The 27,675-nt window shown below is 36.6% G+C and overlaps 1 protein-coding gene across 1 annotated transcript; it reads left to right on the top strand.

The window, feature by feature from the left end:
* The first annotated feature begins 707 nt into the window (after positions 1-707).
* On the top strand, positions 708-22,516 carry Rhag (Rh associated glycoprotein). The gene is made up of 11 exons (XM_013077946.3): positions 708-748; positions 8,407-8,497; positions 8,900-9,083; positions 10,539-10,689; positions 12,029-12,176; positions 12,420-12,586; positions 15,194-15,331; positions 16,172-16,293; positions 20,761-20,834; positions 21,050-21,123; positions 21,810-22,516. The coding sequence occupies exons 3-11, from the start codon at positions 8,920-8,922 to the stop codon at positions 21,882-21,884; spliced, it is 1,113 nt and encodes a 370-aa protein (XP_012933400.1). The 5' UTR covers positions 708-748; positions 8,407-8,497; positions 8,900-8,919; the 3' UTR covers positions 21,885-22,516.
* The last annotated feature ends 5,159 nt before the right edge of the window (positions 22,517-27,675 follow it).

Below are 27,675 nucleotides of genomic sequence, written 5' to 3'. Positions count from 1 at the left end.
TACATATCAATATCATCTCACATGATAGTGGTTGTTAGCCCAAGGCAATATGTATTAAAAATAAAATTGTGCTGTATAATAATTTGTTTTCTGATACTTTTGTAGCTACTGTCTTATTACTTATTTGTTTTTACACAACCATGTGCTTATATATATGTCTCCACAGCTAAATTCCTAATTTCTTCAAGGAAGTTTAGATTTGTGTCTGCTAAAGAGCCTAGGACAGTTTCTGGTATTTATATAAAAAAAAACACTTAAGAAGAGTCTAATGAATTAAGTTCAATAGGATTCTAGATACTTGGGCAATGGATCATTTAATATCTTCCAGTCTACATTGTAAAACAGATCTAGATTCTCCCAAGCTACACTGTATATTCATTCTTCAAACTAATATTCAAAACTACAATTAGATTACAGAGCATAATTTTTCAGTGGGTGGGACATTTCAACCATTCTTGCCCATTTCTTCTTGTGACGTCAGTGGGGTGCCTTGAACGTGCAGCCTGATTTCACACACACAGCTCTCCTCTGTTCTTATCAACTTCTCACAGCCTTAAAGTACTCAGTGTGTCTCTGTCCTTTGCCACAAACATGAGGTTCAAATTCCCTCTCATGGCCATAGGCCTGGAGGGTGCCATGATTGTTTTATTTCATTTGTATGTTCAGTATGAGAAAGATCAGAATATTTCCCAACAACTGAACACCACCAGGCCAACAAAAATGGACAGCTTCCTTCCACTATACCCTCGTGAGTAGGCAATTTATTTCTTATTTCACACTTTTGGGTTTTTTGAGTTTGCGGAATGGGAAAATCTTTGAATATTGTAATACTGTAAGCTTTGAGAAACTTGTAGAATTATGTGATAATTATGAATGCTGTTGAATTACATAATCATACACATTTCCGCTGAGGCATCTGGTCTCTCTCTCTGATTAAGGCATTTGGATAGATTCTTTGTGCAACAATCAGAACAAGAAGTTTAAAATTAAAATAATGTATTATTTTTGCATCTCATACCTACTTCTAAGTGTCCTTCTTTATCTCTTGAATTAATCACAAGTTCTTTTAAGGAATAAAAATGTTAACTCTTATCCCCTAACCCCCAAAAACCATAGTGAACTTCGTAGAAGAGAGACTGGAAAACAAAATAGAGTGACAAAAAGGGAGCCTGGATCCCCTGTCAGATTCTAAGTTACAAGAAGGAGTATCTGGGAAAATGGAGAAAGTTAGTAGAGTTTTAATTTAAACTTAATTTAACATTACTCAGCTACTCCAGGTTTTATCATATTCTGAAAGGAAGACAATTTGTTCCTATGAGATTAAAAGAAAATTGTGAGCACCTAACATACTGTCAAAGCAGAGTCCTTCCATAGGAACGGTGACAGAGGGAACACAGAAATAAGATTTTGAGTTTAGAAAGGTAGGCTATGAAATAGTGAATATTATTATTATTACAGTAACAACAATTAACAGAATGCTTACTATGAACAAGTCACATTACCTCATTAACCAGAGAGGGAGATCATAGTAGATTGTTACATAGATTACTTTTTTTAAAAATAGAGCAGAAATACTTCTAGAATTTTAAAACAATTTAAAATAGTAGCAAAATCATTATAGTATATAGCATATGTCTAAGCTTTTGAAAAACAATTTGACAGGGCTGGGGATTTAGCTCAGTGGTTCTGCTGCCTGGCTCTCGCAAGCACAAGGACCCGAGTTCAATCCCCGGTACCAAAAAAAATAAAATTTTTGACATTTGTGTATTCTTTCCTACATTTTTAAAGAAGAACATAATAGGGGATTTTGTCATGTAGAAATGATAACCTATAGTGACTTAGCAAAAATACAAAATTGAAAGTTAAGAGCAGGGTTAAGCCTCTAAGTCAGACTCAGACTCCAAGTCTAGTTGCCATTATACTGCAAAGATATCTAAAAGGATTTTTGGGTTTTTTTTTTTTGGTACCAGGGATCGAACTCAGGTCCTTGTGCTTGCACAGCAGGTGGAGAAACCACTGAGCTAAACCCCCAGCCCTAAAAGGATTTTTGTCTAAACAGTCTTATAATTACCAAGTGAAAGAACAAGAAAATAGAATAAAATTATGTTCAAGTCTGTATGTTTTTGTAAATATTTTCTAATTTATTCATTTAATATTTTTAAGTATCACGCATGTGCCACATTAAATTTATTCAAAGATAAAACAAATAATTGTGAAAATTTTTTATTTTTTTCATAAAGTAAAAAAAATTTTTAAATTCCTTTTTATAAAATTCTACTATTTGGTACAAATGGAAGCAAAGAAATTTAATACAGTCATAAAAATGCCAAGAATATGATCCAGACTGAATGTTATTTAAATAAAGTTATACTAAGACTATAAGAGTTTAATTTGCATAATTCAAGTTGAACTTTCTAAGTCCCAGTGTCCTGGCTCCTGGCTCAGAATTTAAGACAAAAACCAAGCTGGGGGGAAGGCACTAAAAATGGGGTGATGGTGGTGATAGCAGTGAAGGCCGTGATGATGATGATGACGATCCATTCATTATATACTGGTGGGTTCTGATTTTTAACTTCAAATCCAAATCCTTTTGCAGAAGCAAAATTGTGCAAATTTTAAATTAGGATAAGAACAATAATTATAATGACGCTTACTCTGTCCCAGACACTATGTTAACTCACTTTGCATTTATTTTCTAATCCTCAACCCTTAGTGTACATGTTAAGAAGAAAAACCTATAATGAAGTTAGGGTTTAGACAGATTAAACAATTTGACCAAGTAACATATATATGAATAAAATATTTTTACAAAGGCAAAGAAACAGACTTGACGATTTGAAAATGACTAAATTGTGTTGCCTTCCTTTGGACTGATCCTGAATACAATATAGGCCTAATGCATACCAATATTGGAATGTAAAAGCTTACTGGGTGTTACATGTACACCTGAGCTTTATGTGCTTTTTCTGTACTGACATGTACTCTATCCCAGCTACTGGAGATATGAGCAGGTAAGTAAAACAAAAGCCATGCCTTCATGGAGACTTATGGAGTAGGATTCATTTTACAGACAAGGAAACTGAAGCTTAAGGAGATTGATTGGTTGACCAAAGGTATACAGATAATGAACAATTCAAATGGAAGATGAACTGCTAGCTGTCATAGAGCTAAGGTGGTGTTCTCAATGCATATGATGCTTCCCTAAAATGTGAAGGACACAATCATATCCCAGCCAGGGACACAGGAAATCAAAAGACTCTATAGGATTCTATTACTTTGAGAATTCTCCACATTTAAATTTTTCAGTAGCTCCATTTTCTGTTGCTAATTTTTAAGAAAATGTCAGGGCAGCAAGGAATGGATGAGGGGAGCAAGGAAAATCTGGGTACTTGGTTCCATTCCCCTGCCTTCTTCGCTCAAAACTGTGAAACATGCTGTTACTGGGCAGAAAGTCTTTGATATATCAAGTCAGCATTTTCTCCATGGGTCTAAAATGTTTAAAAGAAATGGAAAGTTTGAGAGCATGGAATTCTTATAAAAGTATAATTTAACTTTGATAAGAATTTCTCAACAGTGGCACTATTAACCTTGTTGTGAGGTACTACCTGTGTGTTATGGGGTGCTCAGCAGCACCCCTGGCCTGAACCCTAAGGACTTTAACAGTATTAGCCCTCTCCCTCAAGCTGTAGCAACAAAATATCTTCAGATACTGCCAAATGCACTCTGGTTCTAAAATTGAGAACCACTGATGTTTTAGCATCTTGAAAATCACCCCAAAGCGCAAACCGCTAAAGAAATCCCTTTTTCCTTTATGAGGTGTAAATATACTTTCAATAGCAAAGCCTTGCAGCACAAAGTCAAACTTGGTGCTTTGTCTGTTTCCTCACTGCCAATCTCCTAAAGCAGGGTTAAAAAAAAAGAATACACGATCTTAATTGTTTATAGCCATTTTTAATCTTACTTTTCATATGTGTTTATTATTTGTCAAGAGCCTTCATAACTTTGGTAAGATTCTTTATTCACTTGAGTAATAGTTGAGGTTTTTGTTCCCCCTTGTGGTAAAAAGTAGTAACAAGCATTAGATCAAAGGTGGAGGAAAAGTTTGTAGTTAACACAGGAAATCCTCTTTTTCTCATACTAAATGTTTTCCACCAAATGGGAATAGAGACATGCTCTGAAGCATACTGTGATTTCTCCCAGTATGAGACATTACAAAACTACTGAAGCTACTCAAGAGGCGGAGGCAAGAGGATCCAAATGCCAGAGCAGGCAACTTAGTGAGACTGTCCCATAAATAAAAGTACAACACTGTTTTTGTTTTTGTTTTTGTTTTTAACTTTTCTAGGTCCTTTGTACACCTACATAACTTTTAAATTTCAATATCCAATTCTTCATTTATAGCAAGTATACACAGACCTGAATTTTTATATATACCTTGTGTTTTCTAATCCTGCTAAATTCAAGTACAAGTTCTAGGGGCTCCTAGAGATTTCTTAGTATTTTCTCTGTAGATGATCATTTCATCTACATATAAAGATTTTGCTTCTGCCATGCCAATCTTATCCTAGTTGTGTCATTTTATTGCCAGACTATTTTGGTGGGGACTAGGTTTCAAAGTTGAATGGACAGATAAAGAGTAAGCATATCTGCCCTTGTTCCCCACCTTAAGGAGAAAGCATTGTATCTTCTCCATTTATATAAGGCATTCTCGCTGGAAGTATGGAGTACATGTCTTTAATCTGTTGAGAAGGTTCTGTTCTACTTCTAGTCTCCTGATAGCTTTTACCATTAACAGCTGTAGAATTTAGTCCAATACTTTTTCTCCAGCTAGTGACAGGATCGTATGGCTTTTTCCTTTCCTCTGTTAAAATGATGACTTTTGGGGGTGGATCTTCCAATGCTGAACCATCACTGCCATCCCTATAACAAAACCACTTTCTACATCCTGCCAGATCTGACATCCAATAGTTTGTTTTGTTAAACAAATTGCTATCTATGTTCATACTTTTTTCTTCTATTATCTTTATCCAGTTTTAGGATTAGCACAATGTTGAGTTCCTAAAATGAGGGGAGATGTGTTCTCTCTTTTTTCTGCTTTAATTGTTTGATATAATTTATCAGTTAAAATGTTTATGAGCCTGCTGTTGTCATATAGGTAGGTTTTCAAGCTAGGAATATACTTTCTTTAATAGGTGCTCTTCAAATTTTATATTTCCTCCAGAGTTAGTTTCATTAATTTGTCTTCCAAGGCACTTCTTAGAAGTTGTCAAATTTATTTCAAAAAAGATTTTTGTAATGTGCTTTCTATATCCTTCTAAATTCTGTAAAATCTGTGGTAATGTCTCCTAGATCTTAATATTGTAATTTAAAAAATGTATAATTGATATTGTGTAACAGGAAGAAAAGGTCTAAAAGACCAGGGGAATTGGTAGGGGTAGGGGAAGGGAAAAAAGGGAAAGGAAAAAACATGAGAAGAGGAAAAAAAATGGAAACAAGGTCTTTGCAAATAGGGAAGGGTGGAGGGGGTGAAGGGAGGGCAAGGTAAGGAGAAAAAAATAAGAACCAAGATACTCATGTAAAGGTACAAGATCCCAATGATGAATGTAACTGTATTTTATACCGAAAATGTACCAATAAACTTAATGGGAAAAAATAAAATAAAAATTAAAAAATTAAAAAAAATAAAAGTACAACGACCTTGGTACAGTGCTGGTAGCAAAATTGGGTGGGGGGCATTTTTCAATTATTGATTATTGCAAACTTTGACATCAGTAGACTAGCAAGGAGAACAAGAGCACTCTAAGAAACAAACAAGAATATTTTTAAAATAACTATATGAAGATAACAGTACAGTAAAACTGGATCCTTATTTTTATTCTAGCTTTGTGACTACAAACAACTCACCTAAGTTTTCTGGGTCTTAGAGTCCTAACACAAAAACAAAATAAAATAAATTGTAGACCTGGAAAACAATTGGGACATCATCCGATCCAAATCTTCCCTAAAATAGAAAGAAAAGAATCCTAGAAAGATATAGTAAAACCATCCTAAGAGTCATGCATATTTTTTGCCCTCCAACTTAACTTACAATGTAAATAAATATGTACATAGAAACATTACATGGTGGCAAAACTATTTGTAAAGAAAACAAGTATACAAGGTCACCTGTATTTCATAGGTTAATGTGAGTTGACAGTTGGCCACTAGCAGGCCAGGTAAAATCCTGGTTCTTGGTCTCCCTAGATAAGTACAAGATGAGGATCAATACTATACAGTTCAATACCTGGGGAAGAAGGGTTGGGGCAGAAAGAGGAGGCCTCAGCTGATCACTCTGGAGGCTCCAAAGCTGGGATTGTTTAACTTCAGCTGGTCCTAAGATGAGCAAACACTCTTGGGAATCAGTAATTGGGCACAGACTACCCTGGGAAGGGGTGTGACGAGAGCAAAACAAGAGTTTTTTCCAGAGAGAAGTAATGTTATGCTCTAGCAGCATTTCCACATGGAAATGAGAGGTTTAAGTCTTTTGATTCTAAAGTGGGGGTCCAGGCAATGTATCATAGCATCCGCTATGGTAGGCAAACCTGGGGTATCATAGTCTCCCACCATCAAACACACCGCCTCCAGAGCGGATGGTGGAACTGAGGTAGAGAGGAGCCAAAGGGTACTAACCTCTCTGTGCACCTGGGAGGCCAGAGCGCTGCCTTGGATATTCTAACCTGCCCAGGTTATAGGACTGGCAGCAGGGACCCTCAGCTCCTATGTTCTTGAGGAAAGAATTGAATCAAGACACAGGGAAGCATTGAGAAAGGAAAATCAGGATTTGTTGCAAATGAAATTGGGCAAGGCAAAAGTTCTCCATTAAGGGAAACAGCAGGGAAGAGCTAAAAGGGTAGGTACATTGAATACAAGTTTAAGTTTTATTTAAATGATTTTTGTTGGGATGTTCTGCCTTTTCAGCCCATACAATCCAGTTTTAGTCCTTTCAAATGTCAATAAAATAGGAATAGATCTTGACATAAGTTATTTGTGCAAGATCTGGTAAAATTTTCCAGGGTCTCCATGGCATCAGGACTCATTAGTTGGGTAGTTTAGAGATTTAGGTACTTTAGAGATATTTTCCCTGGGAACATTCCTTAGTTAAGGTCTTAGGCCAATGCGGGCAGATCTTAAAATTTTATTTTTATTCCTTTTCATATCAGTGGGCCATTGGACATGACAACTAGGAATATTAAGTTCCTCCTTGATTTATTTTCAAAAATAAATTGCCTAGATAGCATGGTTGACTGTGTCTGTGACTTTGAGAAAGGTACAGTATGACCTTAAGATTTCATTGTGCTGTGTAGGAGCATTTTTGATTAAACACCAAAGTTCATAAATAGTAAGTGACTTGACTCACCCAAGGTCACACAATCATGTCTTAGAATTAAAAAGCCTAAGTGAAGATCTCCAGACACCAAGTAAAGTATTTGTTCCTCAAGTGAAAACAGGCTGTATGTTTGCTTAGTGCTCCATGGTTTGTAGCTGTAGCTCATTCGTTTATTCATTCATCAATCAAACATACTTTGCTTCTTCTCCTACATTCGGCTACCATACTGAGTTCAAGGGAGTGAAAGATGAGTGTGTCCTAATCCCTTCAATCAAGAAACTCAGGCTGGGGGTGTAGCTCAGTGGTAGGGCACTTGCGTTTCATGCACAAGGCCCAGGGTTTAATTCCCATCACTAACAACAAAAACTGTCTAGTACAGCAGATGGAAACTTCACTGACTAATGATTACAGTGTGAAACATGATAAGTAAATGTTAATACAATGTGACAAATAATAAAACCAAGGTCTACACAGAAAGTTGTGTAAATGACAAAAAGAAACATTAATTTTTCCCTTGAAGTATTGGGAAAATCAGGAGGAAGTCATAATTACACTGTGCTCTGCAAAGCTTTCCTTGGTTGGACAATCATAGGAAATTTCTCAGGGAAAGGATGAAAGTCACACATATAACAGTGCATAGTTTTCCAAAAGGTTTAAATGCTGAGTAATTTGCATGTTCTCATGGCAGACAAGTAGCCAGCCTAGCATTGCATTTACACTTACTCAGCTCTGGGCATCATCTCTGATCACACATACAATGGGTGCAGTCTTGATGAGAATGAAACCAGAGAGGGATACCACAGCAAAAAGTAATCATGACAACCAATCATTTATTTCCAGTTAATGTGACTTTCTGGCAGTGTTTTGTTCAAAAGTGGTAACATTTCATAGATGGAATGTATAAGGGGTGATTGAAAAATACAGTGAATGTTGATTTTTTTAAATTTACCACAATGGCATATTGCCATTAATCCCCCTCAAAATATATCCCCTCACTTCAAACACACTTATCCCATCATTCTTGTCCCTTTTTGAAGCAGTTCTTGAAGAAGTCTTTTGTGAATGTCTATACAAGGCATGATTTAAAGAAAAATACGGTGAATGCTGCTGCCAGTGTCATCCAATGGAAAGGTAAGTTCATAAAGGGCTCACAGTATGTCCTCATCCACAATACTCAAAGCTCAAAGTACATACTCAAAGTATATTTGATTGTTCACCAAAGTCTAAATGACCATGAGAGACAAACATTTTGAATAGATTCAGGGCATCAAGGTAGTCACAAGAGAGGAGCTAAAGACACCAAAAAGGACTTCCAGAACTACGTCAACAAGTGGCAAGAATTGATAGTATGTGTCTTTGAAGTGAGAGAGAATATTTTCAAATATCTGCAGAGGATTAATGGCAATGTGCTTTTTACTGTAATAAAAATGTTTAAAGTTTAAACACACACCGTATTTTGATCACACATTGCACTATAATGTAATTTTTTTTGTACTCCACTCATGCAGACTTTTTTCCTCTGCTCTTTTGCAGTATTTCAAGATGTGCATGTGATGATATTTGTTGGCTTTGGCTTTCTCATGACCTTCCTGAAGAAATATGGCTTCAGCAGCGTGGGCATTAACCTACTCATTGCTTCTCTGGGCCTCCAGTGGGGCACTATTGCACAGGGGCTCCTTCACAGCCATGGGCAGAAATTTCACATTGGAATCAAAGAGTAAGCATCTTTGCTATGGTCTGTCTGAATGTTTGTGACTCCTGCCACCCAAAAATTTATATGATGAAATCTTAACCCCTAAGGTGGTGATGTTAAGAGATGAAACCTTTGGGGGGTAATTAAGTCATGAGGGCAGGAGGCCCATGAATGGAATTAGTGCCTGTCTCATTTCCCTCATTGCTGAGACACAATACCCACACCCTCAACTATAGGATGTTTATTTTGGTTCATATGCTCATCTCATGGTGATCCAGAAGCAGGGAGCTGAGGGAGGAGGCAGGAAGGAAGATTACCTTCTGTGTCATTGCAACAGTGACCCATCTCTTCCAACCAAGCCTCACCTTCTAACTGCCAGTAGCAATAATGCTTCTATAATGCAATTACCTTCCAAAGGTCCCACATATGTTCAAATGAGGCTTTAGGGAGACATCTACACATAAGTCATAACAGTATACTTATAAAAGAGGGTCAAAAGAGACTCCTCATCTCTGACCACAATGAGGACACAGCTAGAAAACAGCATCTATGAATAAAAAAGCAAGTCCTTGCCAGAAATCAAATCTGTCAGTATCTTGAGCTTAGACTTCTTTGCCTCGAGAATTATGAGAAATAAATTCCTGTTGTTTGTAAGCTACTCAGTCTATGGCATTTTGTTATAGTAGCCCAAACAGACTAAGATGATCCTCTTCAGCCCACACTTTTTCTGATCGATTATTTCCCTTAGTTTCATTCAGGCTCTGAGCTGTCTGGTAAATGCCTCCTTAAGCAACAGAAGTTTATTGAAATCTAAGAATCCAAATCAACCCCTTGCTCTACTGAGCTGGATCATCCATTCATGTCTCTAAATTCTCTAGTTTGACTTTAAATGTGGGAGAAATCTCCTTCTATAAAGAGCAAATCTCCCCAATTAGTTATTTTTGAAGATTGTTTTTAAAATCTAAACAAGTGTTCTTATTTCTGTGGAAGGAATTCATATTGCAGCTCAACAAAAGTTAAGTAAAACCTCAAATGAGATAAAAGACAAGTAAAAATAAAGAGGACTGAGACTACCTAGAACAGTGATGGCGAACCTTTTAGAGACTGAGTGCCCAAAGTGCAACCCCAAACCCACTTATTTATCGCAGTGCTAATGCTGCAATTAAACCTGAATACTGAGGTGTTAGTTTAGAAAAAACAATCTTTTGTCTTAAAAGAAAAACACAATAGCAGAGCTTTCGATGATACAAGCCACCCCCTGCAGCACGCGTGCCACAGGTTTGCCACCACTGACCTAGAGCATGACAAGAAGAAAGAGGAAGAAAGCAGAGGAAGTGAGAACAGGCCTGGGAGGAAATAGATGGAGCCTGGTGGGAGAGGCTTGCACCCTGTAAAACCTGGTGCTATATAGTCCAACTTTCCAACTCAGTTTGTCTTTGGTGTGCTTTACTCTTTGACTTACTCTTTCTTTTCCCTCAGAATGATCAACGCAGACTTTAGTACAGCCTCGGTTCTAATTTCTTTTGGAGCTGTCCTGGGAAAAACAAGTCCCATTCAAATGCTGATCATGACAATTCTAGAAATTGCTGTTTTTGCTGGCAATGAGTTTCTGGTTGGTGAGATATTTATGGTAAGAGTGAGGATTTATACTTTCCTATCTCTGAGCATCAATTCTGACTGTAATATGTAATGGGTTCTCAATCTACACAGGGGAAACCTTAATGGTCAGAGTAATAATAGCCATCATTTATTTATTATGCCTATTTATTTATTCTCATTCATTGAGTGCCTATGATAAAAGAGGGGTTTCATAAACATCTCAATTCATCTTCACAATAACAACATAAAATACATATCACTTTTATTACCATTTATACACAATAAACCTGATGGTCAAAGATAGATGTTAAATGACTGTCCAAGCCTGGATTTAAATCCACATTTTTTTAACTCCACAATTCTTTATTATACTGTACTACCAATCAATGATCAATTCCTATTTATATTTCAACTACTAGGTAAAGTGCTATATAAAACCTTATATAAGTTTTTAATTTTTTTTTCCTTTTTGAAAATTTCACAGGTTTTCCCCAAGTATAATAAATAGCATATTTTAAAGACTCTCTAGTATTTTTTTATACTTCTGTTGCACATTACATTCAACAACAAATTTAACAGTTTTCTAGGTGTGGGTGACTCAGTGACACAAAACAGTTAAGGTCTCTCCATACAGAGCTTACAATCTGGTGGGGGATAGAAAAGTCAAAGTAATAGTTGCATATCCACCCACTCAAAGACACAAAGAATAATTAGGGGATGGGTGTGAGAAAATGTAACTAATTAAGACTGTAGAAGCAAGAAGAGGACTCTCTGAGGAAGCGATGTTTAAACTAGACTTCAAATATATCTAGCAGTTCCTCGTTAGCTAAGGAGAAAATGCACTTTAAACTCCTTCCAACCAAGTAAGGATCTGCAGGGGAACTGGATCTGTCTGTCTAGTCAAAGATGGAACACAGCCACAACATTCTTGGCACTTCAATTTGATCCAATTTGAAAATCTTACATAAAATATTTGTATCATTTTCCTGTCTTAAAAAGTACAGAGATGGCTGCCCGCTTGGCACTCTGAACTTTCCTGCAGAGGCAGAAAATGGAGTGTGCTGAGTTAAACACTTACTATGTCCTAAAGAGGAGACTAATATATATCTCTTCAAAGCAGTCTTGGAAGTCAGTTGGTTTTCATGCCATCGTATAGCAAAGTGAAAAAATATGCACAAAAACTGACATATTGAAGCTTCAAGTCTTTGGGGAGCAGTCTTTTTTCCTATCCTGTTTTGTCTCCCTTTCTTTGACAGATTCTTGCTTCTTTTTTCTTTTTATTGTATAATCAATGAAGTCATTCTTTAACTGATTTTTCTCTTTAACTCAGTTTCACTTCTATTTACACAAATGTCCTTTTGTCTCCTCAGGCCTCTGACATTGGGGCATCTATGACCATCCATGCCTTTGGAGCCTACTTTGGCTTGGCTGTAGCAGGAGTCTTATATCGATCTGGCCTGAGAGAGGGGCATAAGAATGAAGAGTCTGTGTACCACTCGGACTTATTTGCAATGATTGGTGAGTGGGGATGAACTTGCCTGACTTTTGTCTCTTGGGTCAGGCATTCAGGAAAGTTAACTTCAATGTAGGTGCAAAGAGGCCCAAAAAGGAACCTCCTTTGAAGATTGCTTTGCTCAATGCTCTCGTTTTCTCCTTAGATGGCTAAGCCTAGAGTCAGAGATATCATCAGTGTCCAGAGCAAGCTGCCTCCCTCGCATGGTCTTCCCCATTCAGAACTAATATCCTCCTTATGATTTGCAGGGACTCTTTTTCTATGGATATTTTGGCCCAGCTTCAACTCTGCCATTGCTGAACCTGGAGACCACCAGTATAGAGCCATTGTCAATACGTACTTCTCTCTTGCTGCCTGTGCTCTCACAGCCTATGCAGTATCTAGCCTTGTCATGCACCGGGGCAAGCTCGAGATGGTAAGTGCCATTTTAATCCCAGTGGAAAGGACACTTAGTGACACTGGCAATTGCTCAATTAGTACATCATTTCTGCACCACTGCTGAATACTGGGACAAATGACAAAACTTCAGATCTTGGAAAAATGTTTTGAAAATAATGAAATACACTCATTCATTCACTCATCAAATTTTATTTTGGCAGATTAAAGTGTCCTTTAATAGAAAATGTCATCATGTAAAAATCAAAAGTTTAAGGAATATATCTTTTTAATAATATAGTTAATTGCTCCCAAGTTCTTAGAAAATCTTCCCTAAAAGCCAGACCTGCCTAATTGATTCTATTTTCCCAATTGCAAATATTGTTCTTAATGAAGTTACAACTAAATCCAATGTGGTAGCCTTAGTAGGGTTCTGAAAATATAGAAGGAAATTAGTGGACTAGTGATGAAATTTAAATACAGTCTCTAATAGTATATCAGTATTAATTTCTTTTTTCTATGGTCAACACGTTAATATCAAGGGAAATGGGTAAATGACATATGGAAACAGTATTTTTGCAACTTTAATGTCTAATATTATCTCAAAATTACAAATGTTAAAAAATCCTCAAGTGTCTTGAGTTTCTTGCCTGTGAGCTAGAAAAAAGACAGAAAAGGAGAAAGCCTCTGATCAGCCACCCGCCTCTTAGTTAAACTGAGGAGGAAAGGAATATCAGCTGGACATGGTGGCACATGCCTGTAATCTCAGCACTAGAGAGGCTGAGGAAGGAGATTCGCTCCAAGTTTGAGGCCAGCCTGGGCTACATGGTGAGTTCAAGGCCAACTACATAGGGAGACCCTGTCTCAAAAAAAAAAAAAAAAAGAATATAATTTGTTTTTTTAAATGATGAGGACATGTCTTTCAATTTTCCACAAATTGTATCATTGAGACAATTAGAAACTGGGGAGAAAAAAATCATACATGTACAGCATGGTGATTTTATTTTTGTATTAAGGATTGAACCCTGGGTCTTCCCACTGAGCTACTTCCCCAGCCCAGGTTTTAGTTTTTCAGACAAGGTCTCACTAAATTGTCCAGGCTGGACTCAAATTTGTCATCTTCCTTCCTCCCAGAATGGTGGGATAACAGAATGGTGGGCTTGGTGGTTCTCTTTTTAAAGATAACCTTTCCTGAAAATGGAAACAAAGTCTTTGTAAATAGGGAGGGATGGAGGGGTTCAAGGGAGGGCAGGGGAAGGGGGAAAAATAAGAACCAAGAGAGATTATGTAAAGGTGCAAATTTCCAATGATGAATGTCATTATATTGTGTACCTAAAATGTACCAATGATTAAAATGAATAATTGATAATTTGAAATAGGAAGAAAAGGTTCAAAGAGGTAGGGGAAGTAGGAGGGGTAGGGGAAAGGAAAAATTATGAGAAATGGAAAAAAATGGAAACAAAGTCTTTGTAAATAGGGAAGGGTGGAGGGGTGAAGGGAGTGCAGGGAATGGGGAAAGAATAAGAACCAAGATGCATTATGTAAAGGTACAAGTTTCCAATGAAAAATGTAAATGTATTGTATACCTAAAATGTACCAATAAAAGAATTTTTTTAAAAAAGATAACCTTTCCTGTTCAGCTAGCAAAGCTAGCAGATTGTCATTTCTGAAGAATTCTGCTAAACAGAAATCGATCCTCAAATGTGCTCAGCACAATGACACTTACAACAGTTGCTGTCTTTCATGTCAAAGTGTACATTTCATCATCTCTACTTTCCTTCTTTGAACATAGGAGTGCTATAGACTTGACAATGCACATGACAGTGCTAGTCTTCTTCTGGATTATAACAAATGTGCAGTAAATCCTGCAGCAGTACACAAAAACTGCTAGAATATTTCCTCTGTATAGCATCCCCCACTACAGCTCCTTTTGATTTTCTCACATCATGCCATCACCGATTCCATTTGCCCGATGACTCACCCACCACCAAGGACCATGGCAGGAAAGATATCAAATGTCATCTGCTTGGAAAAGAGGCCTTGTGTAGATATAAAGATTCTTCTTTTTTAGCTTATATTTTTACATGGATTGTGTCATTTTTATGCTTCTGTTTTAACCTTTGTTATGGTTTATATCTACCTGTCCCCCCTCTGGGGCTCATGGGCGTGCTTTGGGAAAGTGACTGGATTACGGGGTAGGTAGGTAATTTCCTGTTAGCAGATGGGCCCTGGTTAGTTTGAGTCTCTGTGGGCATGACCTGGAAGGGTTTATCTAGTGCCCTGTTCCACCCTTGTATCTCTGCTCTCTGCACATTTGACAGGACGTGAGCAGCTTTGATTTGTTGTCCCCCTCCGCCACACCTTCCTGCCTTAGAGCCAGTGGACTACGGACTAAAATTGTGAGACAAAACAAAGTTTCCCTTTAAGTTGTGGGTGTTGGGCATTGTGTCCCAGCAAGTGAGGAGAAAGTGACTAGGACAACTGTGACATGTAAGATTCTTTCAGTTAATGTTCATTTTATTGTTCTGTTTGTATCAGTAGCCCTTTCAGCTGATCTCTGTGCCAGGGTCCACTGAGCTCTGCATCTCTCCAGTTCTGACCTCTGCCTCATGCAGCTTGCCTCACTCATGATCCTGCCTCCACACAGGTTCACATCCAGAATGCTACCCTCGCGGGAGGAGTTGCTGTGGGCACCTGTGCAGACATGGACATCCAGCCATACATTGCTATGATCATTGGGAGCACTGCGGGACTCATCTCCGTGCTTGGATACAAGTTCCTGACTGTAAGTATGACAGACACTCAGAGTTAGACTTTGACTCTGCATCATCATCTTTCACATCTCTCCAACAGAAAAACAAAAAACAAAGATGTGATGTTTCCTTTCATTAGCATTTTCTTTGCTTAGAGGCCCTTTGCCTTCCTCTCATAAATGCCATTCACATTTCAGTAGTCCTATAGGTCTATACTTTCTTGATTTCTGTGAGGCAGAAGTGACTCTGATATCAGTTATTTATAATTTAGTATGAATTTAGTGTTACATGTTCGTGCTGTTTTCCTCCAGGGAATTTGCACTGAATTTTTTTTTTTTATCTGCTTTGTATAACTAAGGATTGTGTCTTCTGTTAAGACTTGGGATGTCACCAGATAAGAAGAAGTAGGACCTGGAATCATTCCACAGACCTGGCCATTAGTGACTGAAATGAGTTTTGTCACCAATGCACTTAAGTCATTTGACTTAAGTGAATTTCAGATATTGGTAGAGAACTGAGCTATAGATAGAATTTATTTTGGGTGGAAAAAGAAATGGGGAGATGATGTAGGTCAGAGGATAAAAAATAGCAGATAGGTTTAAAATATATATAAAATTCATGCTAAATAAGTATATTTTAGCTGCTCATGCCACAAAAACAAACAAAAAAAGGTAAATATGAAAGTGATGGAAATGTTTTCTTTACTACAGTAACTATTTTACTATCTATATATATTGCATAACATTGTTATATATCCTAAATACACACAATAATATTCAATTTATAAAACTTTTCTGCACAATTATTTACTTCTGTTATGGAGCTGTTTATATCTAACAAAATAATACCCTTTCCTCTTTTTATGGACTTAGCCATTTTTTGCTTCTACACTGAAGATCCATGATACATGTGGGGTACACAATCTGCACGGCTTACCTGGTGTGATAGGAGGTCTTGCAAGCATTGTGGCCATAGCTGTTGGAGTGTCTAATGTGTGAGTAAAACACAGGATTTTCCTTTCCCCTGATTCTGTGCTGTTTTCTCTGATTCTATGAACTGTCTAGTGATGGGGGGCAATTTTTTTAGCATCTCAGGCAGAAGTTTATAAATCATCTTTACTGGTAAAAAAGAAACACAACTGAGAAAGAAAAAGTATTGTAAGGTGTGATTTAACTAAAACATTATATGTCATTTTAAATCTCTTTTCCATAGACAACTGTCTCTTAACAGTGCAATTTAATAATCACAATCACATTACTGTGGGTTTGCTGTTTTTCTTGGTCCCACCAAAATGGAAATGAGACACAAGTAAAGAACTGAACAATAATTTCTGTGCAGTCCATGAAAAGAGTGAGTTAGCCTAATGTGGAAAGCAGTTAGATCTAGGGAATCAGGAAGACTTGTCCTAGCTTGGTACCCATTAGTTATGTGACCTTTGACATGTCACTCAATTTCTCTGCTTCTCAGTTTCCTCCTCTGTAAAGTAAGATTGGAGTATTTATTTTCTAAAATCCCTTCTAGCTATGAGACCTAGATTCTTCCCAAAGAGGGTAAACATGTCTATTAAATGGTCAAAGGAAAAACTGCGAAATCAAACCCAAAAGAATGAAAGTGAAGTCATAAGCTATCAGTTATTATTTTAAAACAACAAAATTGGAACAATTTGATATGAATATCAAGTATGCAAAACAGCTGGGAAGAATAGAGATTAGAGATCACTAAGAGAGTAAGTAAAGAAGAACCAGAATGTTCCATTTTTAAGCCAATTAAAGCATAAAGAAAAAGTTGGATAGTTTAAAAAAACTTTAATTTTAGCAGACTAAAATTTTAATCTTGTTAGTACTAATACATTTTTTAAAAATACTCATTTAATCATGTTATACTGGACAGAAATTTTGCTTCCTAATTCAAGTGTATAGTTGACCCATTTATCTATGTTTTCCTTTGTTTAAACACCTGTTGCAAATTTTGAAGACAACTTCAGAAATACTTACTTTTTTCAATTCTCTTCAAGACCTAAGAGACTACTGAATTCAAACACTAAATATTTTAATGCAAATGAACCATGATGAAGTATGAATCAATAAGCTCAACTCCTAAGCGGTAGTGTATTATGTATTGTACAGAAACCCCAAGAGATGCCTCATGATTAGGAATTCCTGAGCATCATTCCTAGATTAGTAACACTACTACAGTTAAACAAGTCTGCCTGTCTCTTGAAAGCAGAGGCTTACTGTGAACAGACATTGAGTTAGTTTTATGACTAAGGGTCTAATCCTTGGATATGCAGGTTTAGCAATATCTTCTTGATTTATTTGTGAAGGGAGGGTTTCAGTAATAGCAAGGAAAGGGGAAGAGCAAAAAGCTATTACTGAAGCCCTCCCTTATGCAAAAATGCTATTAATCTCATTTAACTCAGTGGGTTTTTTTGTGTGTTTTTGGTACCTGGGATCAAACTCAGGACATTGGGCTTGTGAGGCAGGAGGCAAAACCACTGAGCTAAATCCCCAGCCCCTAACTTAATGTTTTCCAAGCCTATTGGATAATAGAGCAATTTTCATTAAAAGTATCTTTTTTAACACTTGTAAAAGATCTTGCGAAATTCCTATAAAAACAATTTAGAAAAGAAAATCAGTTTCTTACACATCAAATTGATAAAGAATAAATGAATAATACTGAATGATACTCAAAGTAGAGATATAGTGATATGAATTGCACAATTTCCTGTTTCAAAAAGCGCATAAAAAACACATAATCTATTGATCATATTTGTAAATAGGTTTTACTTTAGGAGGATAATTAGACAAGTTTAAAAGCATATTCAACATGTCCTTACAGAATTTTTTTAAAATGAAACATTGAGAGCAACCTAAATATCAACCTGTAAAATTATAATTATAGTACACTTGTGCAGTATATTATTCTGTAACAATTCTTATAGTCTAGATCTATATTAACTGACATGAAAGAAAACTAAAGCATTTTCATCAATATACATGTTTTGATCTTACATTTTTATTCTGATGGTACTGGAGGGATATTAAATTTATTCCTTTCTTTTTATTTTATAATCTCATATTTTTATTATAATATCTTATTACTTTTGTAATTTTTCATATATTAGAAAGATGTCAACCATTTATATTAAAAGAAATCAAAGTTTAGTACATTCTTTGGGTTCTAGTGATTCCTTTGCATCATGAAACTGAAACACCAATGAATTCTCACTTTCTAATTATTTGCTTCCCTGAAATCACTCCTTCAATCTTTCAACAACTATGAATTGCCTGCTATGAGGGTCACTGAGACGTCCACAACCCTTGCTTATGTGTCACTCATATATCGCCTTCTGGATTGCAATAGCCTTTTATCTCATTTTTCTAGTCGCAAAATTTTTAGGTAACTACTTCTAAGATGATAGACACATACTTAAGTGTCTTCAGTGATTCTGCCCTAACTACTGAAATCTGACCTTATGATAACTTTTCTAATTTCACTGTTTCTTCAGAGTGCAATGAAGAGATGGTAGCCCACATTGTTGTTGTTTTTTTATTAAATTCTTTTATTGGTACATTGCAGGTATACAACACAATTACATTTCTCATTGGGAATTGTACCTTTACATAATGCATCTTGGTTCTTATTTTTTCCCCATTCCTAGTCCTCCCTTCACCCCCTCCACCCTTCCCTATTGACAAAGACTTTATTTCCATTTTTTCCATTTCTCAGCATTTTTCCTTTCCCTTCTTTCCTTTCCCCTGCCCCTCCCACTACCCCTACCCCTTTGAACCTTTTCTTCCTATTTTACATTAGCGATTATTCATTCTAATCATTGGTACATTTTAGGTATACAAAATAATGACATTCATCATTGGAAATTTGCACCTTTACATAGTCTCTCTTGGTTCTTATTTTTCACCCTTGCCCAGCCCTCCCTTCAACCCCTCCATTCCTCCCTATTTACAAAGATTTTGTTCCTATTTTTCCATTTTCTCCTATTAATCCCATTCCTTTCTATCCTTTCCCCTAGCCCTCCCACTTACTTCCCCTTCGCCCCTTTTCTTCCTATTTCACATTACATATTATACATTTAGTCCTTATTTACACTTTCAGTTTCTCACACCAGAGAAACTATTCGGTATTTATTCATGTGTGTCCTATTTGTTTCACTTAAGAGTATTGCCTCAATGTGCATCCACTTAGCTCTAAATGTCTCTAATTTCTCATTTTTTATGGCTGAGTAGTACTCCATTTTATAAAAAAAACACATTTTCTTGATCCAGTCTCCAGTTGATGGACATTTGGGCTGTTTCCAAGTTTTAGCTATTACAAAGTGTGCTGCTATGAACATGGGTGCACATATATCACTGTGCTATGATTCTTTTAATTCTTTGGGGAAGATCCCCAGCAGTGGAATAGCAGGGTCAAATGGGACTTCCAGTCCTAGTTCTTTGAGGTATCTCCATACTGATTTCCACAGTGATTGCACCAGTCTACACTCCCACCAGCAGTGGAGCAGGGTTCCTCTTTCCCCACAGCCCTGACAGCATGTGTTATTGGTTGATTTCATGATAGCAGCCATTCTTTCTAGAGTGAAGTGGAATCTCAGCTTTGTTTTAATTTGCATCTCTCGAATGACCAGTGATGTTGAACATTTTTTCATGTATTTATTTGCTACTTCTACTTCTTTGTCTGAGAAATGTCTGTTCATTTCAGATGCCCATTTTTGGATTGGGTCTTTAAATTTGGGAGGTCTGATCTTTTTAAGTTCTTTATAGATTCGAGATAGTAGACCTTTGTCTGAGGAAGAGCAGGTGAAGATTTTTTCCCACATTGTGGGTTGTCTCTTCACACTGCTGGTGGTTTCTCTTGCTGTGCAGAAGCCTTTTCATAAGAAGAGATCCCACTTGTTGATTGTTTGTGCTAGTTCACAGGCAACTGAGGTTTTGTTCATAAAATCTTTTCCTACACCGATGTCTTCAAGGGTTCTACCTAACCTCTGTTCCAACTGGTTCAGAGTTTCTATTTTAATATTTAGATCTTTAATCCATTTTGATTTTAGTTTAGTGCATGGTGAGAGACCCACATTGTTTTATACTTTATTCCACCCTCATTGTCTAAAACAAAAGCTGACACATTGCTGGTACTCAATATTTACTAAATGAATCAAATTAGGGATCAGTTTTTTGAGAGCACTAAACTTTTTCTAAGGAAGGTATTCTTATTATTCCTGAAGATTCATCGGAAGGTCTTGTTTAAATGCACCTACGAATTTTCTAAACTCCTCAGGAGTTTCAAAGAAAATGAAAAGATGAAAGCAGAAAACTAACAGTATATACATCTGCTAATGTTCAATGCTCCCCTTTGTCTTGAAGATGGCAGACACCACGTCAGCCTTCAGTAGGTAAGATTCCTTTGCTGGTTTTCAGGAAAAATATAATTGTTTTGTTTGGCTTCTTAGGTCCACCGTAGCCATGCAGGCAGCAGCACTGGGTTCTTCCATCGGAACAGCAATTGTTGGAGGTCTGTTTACAGGTCAGCACACTCAATGTTTCCCTGTGTCCCATGCTCTTAGCATAATAGATTAACAAGCAGGTCAACGAGTAAATTTTAAATTGTTCTAAGCCTCCAGAAGTAAGGCAATTATGCCAACTCAAGGGGATGATTTTACAGCACTATTTTAGTTACTATGTTAGTATATTTTCCTCTGCAGTATCAAAATGTGACTTATTTCCCTTTTTTCTTTACAGGTTTGATTCTAAAGATACCTTTCTGGGAACAGCCCCTTGACCAATACTGCTACGATGATTCTGTTTATTGGGAGGTACTGTACAGTATTCTAAACAAAAATATAAATAATTCCACTGGTGGAAATTTGCTCACCTTAACACTACATGCCTGTAAGGCATATGCATGATGCAACTGGATGAACTCTCTAGAGAAACAGACAATGTGTCCAGCCAGATAAAATTTTAAGTTATAATATCTTCCAAAGCAGAAATTAAATGAAGATAGACTTAGTTGACAAATGTCTTTTCACTTCTGACATCAGTCAAAAAAAAAAAAACTACTCATAAAAAATGATAAGGGTATTCGACAACAGTGTGAAATATACCAAATGTAAAAGTGGACAAAAGCAAATGAAACTTGTAAGGTTGAAGACTGAGTATATACACATCAAGAGGGCCTATATATCATAAAATGTCAGCCTCTTTCTCTCCTCTACTTTCTCCCTCTTTACTCCATTGACATTTCCTCCTAAAGTATTTCCTGTGAGTTTAAGAGGGGGAGATGCTTGGATATTTTCAAGGAGGAAAGGTTTGGGAGAGAATGTAGTCAAAGTGGATGAGATAAATGTTGTTGTTCTTTTATGTTTCCTCAACTCAAAACAATTTTTATTCCCAGTTCTAAGCATGTATAATAATTACAGAAAACACTTCTGTTTCAATATTAACAAGACAAGTCTAGAAAAAGAAACTATTAAGTGTCTCAGTCTTGTTTCCTTTAAAGGTCCCTAGGTGGAGAGAACATGACTTTCACTTCCATGAACATGAAGACCACAAGCAGCTTGAACTTGAAGCGTAATATTGTCCTGTGCTCCAGTCCTTTCCCATTGCCTAGAGTCAAGTTTAAATAAAAAAGCAGCATCAAACAAGAGCATGGAGCAACGTGAATATATGCTCAGCCCCAAATGCCCAGTGTAAAAATGTCTTGACATGTGGTGTTGTTTCTCAATACTCAAATGATTATTTAATTGAAAGGATGTGGCTGATAAAAAAATATGTCAAATGGATTGTATTTAGTATCTTAAAAACTCCTTTGCAACTGGGTAGGTACAGCGTGAGCATTGCTGTATATTCTTGAATTTTTCCCAGAAGAGATAGATTTATATAGAAATCAACACTTCCTAGTCATGTCAGTTTCTTAATGTAGATACCATGTCTTTATTCTCCAAGATTATATAACTGAAGCCAATGAAACAATATATGTACAAATCTATAAGAAAAATAAAGAAAATGTATATGCATATAAAGCAAGAATATTATTGTTTGGGGTAGTGTTTTTTTATTTTAAAAAGTGTCATTTCAGCAATATTACATCTTTGCTTAAATATTCTTTATTCCTTTTGCATGTATCCTATTTGCAATAAGAGCTCAAATGCTATCTAGCCTAAGCCTATTTTAATTTTAAAGAATAAAATGTTATTATAAAATAAAGCATAGTCCTTTTTTGGTGGTTGGAATTCATTTTAGTAGCAAGCACAAACACATAGTTCTCATATTTAATCCATACTTAATTCAAATAAGTATATTTAAACTTACATATTTGCTATTTTTCAAAGCAAACAACTGTCTAATGTTATAGGCTAGTTTTTAAAGAACTGAGTTTTAGAAAAGGTAACTGATAGTCATAAAAAACTTTGGAATATCAAATGACTTTTTTTTTTTCCTACGGGGAAGGTTTTCATATTTTTCTGCTATCCTTGAAGTCAGAAAATCTTGCCAGAATGTTTGTAGGTATCAATAAGAAAATGACCCCCATCCTAGTTAATATAATGTTATCCACAGCCCAGTTTGTGAATATTAGAACTTAAAAATTACAGCTAGCAATAGATTATTTTATTCCAGTTTAAATATTGTAATTTGTTCATAGACCCTATTTTACTACACATATAGGTGATTTCTTTCACCAGGACCTCTTTCAAGTGGGCTTTTCAAAAGGTGCTCATTTATACACTAAGACCACTGTTTCTTCTCTTGCTGATCATCATATTCATCTTCATTATAAGGTTGTTCAAGACCTGCACCAAGGCAAATGTTGAAGGGTCTTGTACATACAGGTATAGAAGCAAGCTTATTTTGATTTGTTCAGGAACTGTGTCATGTCAGCTAACTGTAAAGTCATATTTTAAAACTTCCGATCTAGCATTCTTTATTTCATAGTAGTATATTACCCTTTTATCTATTTTGCTTGGAATGTCATTTTAATTGAATGTCATTTTAATTGAAGATTTGAATCTTCTGCTCAGATAAATTCCCTTTTAGTATTTGGTAAAATTTCTTCTCCTCTATTCATTTTTCTTCTTCTAGCACTCTTATCATTCATATAAAAAGTCTGTAGTTATCCAAGACTGTTCTCTTTCCCATCTTCATTTCATTGGTTCATCCATCCACTCCTTCAATTAATTTTTATTTGTTTGCAAACCATGGTCCAACAAAATTTAGTATGTGTGTGCATGTGTGTGTGTGCTATGCTTAAATCTCCTTGATCACTGTTGTGATTTTGTTTTCTGGAAGGGGTGTTATTTTATTCAAGATCCAAGTCTAACCTTGCTCTTTCAATATCTAAATAACATTATTTATACCTTATCTGCCCCCCCCCATTTTTTCCCTGGTACTGGGAATCGATCTCAGGACCTTGTGCTTGCCAGGCAAGTGCAGCAATACCCCCAAATTTTAAAATATCAAATAATAATATTACAGTACTTAATTGAGTTGATTAAAAATCTTAAGTCCTACTCACATGATCACTTTCAGGAAACTTGTTATTCTTTGTTATTGTCTAAATCTGAAAGACTGGCCCATAATGATTAACTGCAATTTTAGACAGTTTTGTGAAAACTGAGCTCTTTAGGTTTCTCCAGCCCTTGTTTCCATGGTCCTTAAGCTATTCATTTTATAAGAAAGCTCTGCTGTGGGAGCAATTAAAAGTGTATGTGTGTGTGTGTGGGGGGGGGGTATTTCCATTAGCTCCATTAGCTAACAGCTTTGTTAGAACAATTGAGTGTTCTCTTGATTCTTTTCTGTGTATTGGGAGCCCATAAGGTAGATAGTCCATTTCTTTTGTCTTTCACTGGAGGTTAAGTTCCTGCAGTTGAAATACCTAGGTGACAACAGTCTTGAAAATGTAGGGAGGCACCGAAATCTCTTAAATGAATCAGAGATATAATTCCCCTGGCCTACCACCTAAAGAAAATCTCTCTGTTATCCAGTCTTTTCAGCAGATAAACCTTGGTCTAAAAGCATGGCCAAAAGGGACTCAATATTTCTGCTAAGCCCTTTTGCAAATCAGGAAGAGAACTGCCACCCCAGAACATTAAGAAGTTACATTACCATCTCATGGGAATTCACAAATCTCTAAGGATCAGTAACATCCAGATCCTTATCCCATGGGGATCTTTTAACTTCCTCCAAAACAGAGGGAAGTTTTCTATCAATTTTGTTTGCTTGTTTCCCCAGACTTCAGTTTTACATCTTCCAAAACTGATCTTTACACAGCTCAGAAGTCTTGTAGTTTGATTAGAATCATGGAATGAAGCACGAAAAGGACACAGTGAAATTTCCATCTCTCCCACTTAAATAAGATACTGAATCTGTATCTTATAAAAGGAGATAATATCTACTTTGGTAAATTATTTTGAGGTGGGATGGAATTCAGTCAATAGCAAGCATAAATCTTGGGATTTCCTACAAGTTTTCTTGGGAAATAATTATATTTTGATAATAAAGTTGCCATTGCATGTATTTTACAACTTGGTAATGTCACATGTTCTATTTAAACTGAATGAGAAACTAGATTTCTTAATTTCCTTGTAACCCTCATTTTGAATAGATCACATTTTAAAAAAGCTTTTCTAGTGGATCAATGTATAAGTACTGAGCCATACAGAGATTGCACAAACAATGTAATAAAAGGCAGAACTTCAGTTCAAATTCAGATCTGTTTTGGTTGGTCTTTGGCCACTCCTCTTCCTCTCTCACTCTTTCTTTTTTTGGTACTGGCAATTGAACCTAGTACTGAGCTATATCCCCAGCCACTTTTTTACTTTGAGACAAGGCCTGGCTAAGTCACTACGTTGTTCAGGCTGGGCTAAAACTTGTAGATTATGCTGTGTGAGACCTTCTATATCAGCCACTTTTCTTTCAAGACAAAATACCCAACAACTGGAACTTAAAGCAGGGGAGGTTTATTTGGACTGTTTCAGTAGATTCGATCAATGGTCAACTAACTTCAGGGCAGAAACAGCATGGCAGAGTGGCATGGTAGAGGAAAATTGTTCACAGCCTGGTAGCCAGGAAGCAGAGAGAAGGGGAGAGCCCAAGGCAAGAATGTATCCTTCCAAGTTATACCCTGTGACCTGCCCCTTTTGACCAGGCCTCACATCCAAACATGAGACTTACGGAGATATTTTAGATCTAAACCATAAAATTTTTCCCCAGGCTCTCCAAAGGCTCACATTCATCTCATTATGAAAAAATGCCGTTAGTTCATCTGTAAGAGTCACTAAAGTCTTAACACTTCCAGCAGTACTGAAAAGTCCAGCTGACAATCTTCTCTGAGGCTCAAGGCAAACTGTTAGTTGTGAGCCAGTGTAAAAATCAAAAGTAAAGTTAAAACACTTCCAACATACAATTACACGGGGTAAATATTTCCATTCCAAAAGGGAGAAAAAGGAAAATAGACAGAAACTGTCCAAAGACTGAAACCCAGCAAGGTAAAAATTAAACCAAGAATCTGCATATTCAGATCCCAGGTGAGATATGAGCTCCAAAGGGCTTATGCAGTCCCACCCCTCTGGCCTTGCCAATTGCAGCCCAAATAGCCTCTCTCTTGTGATAGCTCCAGTTACTGCCTGAAGCTTTTCTCAACGGATATCCTATGTTCTTCAAAAGGTTTCCAGTGTACTTTCACAGCTTCATGCCCTAGTCTCTCATGGGCTCCTGGTAAGTATTGTGACCCTGTCACACATTTTTTCCTGGACTCCCAGGCTTCCTTCTGAAATTTAGATGGAAACCTCTGTAATTCCATTACTCTTGCATTCTGCATGCTTGAAAAACAAGCATTACACTGATGATACCAAGTTTGGCCACCAGCTTTAGCAGTATCTAGGCTCCTTTGGGCCATGGCTGTAGTAGCCTCTGAGTAGCTGGATGGCTGAACTCGGAGATAAACTTCCATAAGAGGCCTTGGATGAGCAGGCATCCCAGAGATTCTCTTCTCAAATAAAAGATTGAGCAGGGTCTTGCTGATTTTAGTGAAGCCTTCAAGGCATCTGTCTTCTGGACCCTGTACAAAAACTTGGCTTCTTTTTAATGATAATCTTTCAGCAACCATAGTCTCCTTGGAAACAACTTTGGAAGCACTTTTTTTCTGGAAAAATTGCAAACTTTTTAAATCATTCAGCTCTGTTGTTTGCTCTTCATTCATACTATAGATCTGGCTAAAAGTAGTCAGCTGTACCCATCTACAGCCTGAACACTGGACTGCCCTGAAATCCTTTCAACCAGATTATTAATTTTCAACTAGATTATTATGCTGTCCTTAATCCTCATCTCCCGAAAAGTTTCAGGACAGAGACAAAATGTAGATAAATTTTCTGTCAAAGCAAAATACACATGGCTTCTAGTCCAACTGCCAGTGGAGTTCTTGTTCCCAACTGAAACCTCCTGAGCCTGGTCTTTACTATCTTCTTTTCTATCAGCATTGTGGTCTTCTGCATTCTGAAAAGAATCTCCCACCAATTTACGCTTAGTCTGCTTACAGCATTCCATAGCTTCTCTACCCAACATCTCCAAACCATTCCAAATTCATCCCACAAACCATTTCCAAAGGCTTCTAAGATATATGATCAGGTAGAGTCATAGCAACAATCCCACTCCTGGTATCAATTTTCTGTGTTAGTCACTTTCCTGTCACTGGGACAAAATACCCAGCACACATAAAAGGAGAGGCTTATTTTGACTCAGTTTCACTGGACTTAGTCTATAGTCAACTGGCTACAAGGCAGAAACAGCACAACAGAATGGCATGGCTGAAAAAAGCTGTTCACTGCATGACAGCCAGGAAGTAGAGAACGAAGGGAGAAGCCAGGTAAGAGAATACACTCATTCTAAGTCACACCCACACTAATCCACTACTTCCAACCATTCCCCACCTCTGAACATGAGTCTTTTAAAGGAATTTTGGATCTAAACCAAAATACCTTCCTAAGATCCAGAAATAAATTATCGTGGTGTACTATCTAAAGATTAAGGTAGACTTTTTGTCATGCTTTAAGAATCCAGACAACAGATTATAACATTTAAGCATGCAAATGTAGTTGTGTTTGAGATACGACTATAAATAGGCATTGTGTATATTAATGTATCATCAGAATGGCATAAGTAGTACTATGATATAGTTTTTAAATATTAAAAAGAAATACAAAAAGAACTTTTGGATCACTTTTACACATTTTATGAAGAAAATGAAAATATGATGTGCCAATTAGAATAACTTCATCTAAATTCTAGTGTAGTAGTTGTGTCCGGGTAGGTCTGTGACCTCTATTACTCTTTACCGCAGTACTTTAATTTTTAATAACCCCTTGTTATGA

This window comes from Heterocephalus glaber, unplaced genomic scaffold (genome assembly GCF_053883595.1).
Source record: "Heterocephalus glaber isolate CG9 unplaced genomic scaffold, H.glaber_assembly_v1.0 deba00001523, whole genome shotgun sequence".
Taxonomy (NCBI): Eukaryota; Metazoa; Chordata; class Mammalia; order Rodentia; family Bathyergidae; genus Heterocephalus; species Heterocephalus glaber.
Note: the sequence above shows the minus strand (reverse complement) of the source record. Positions and strands in the feature narration are given on the sequence as shown.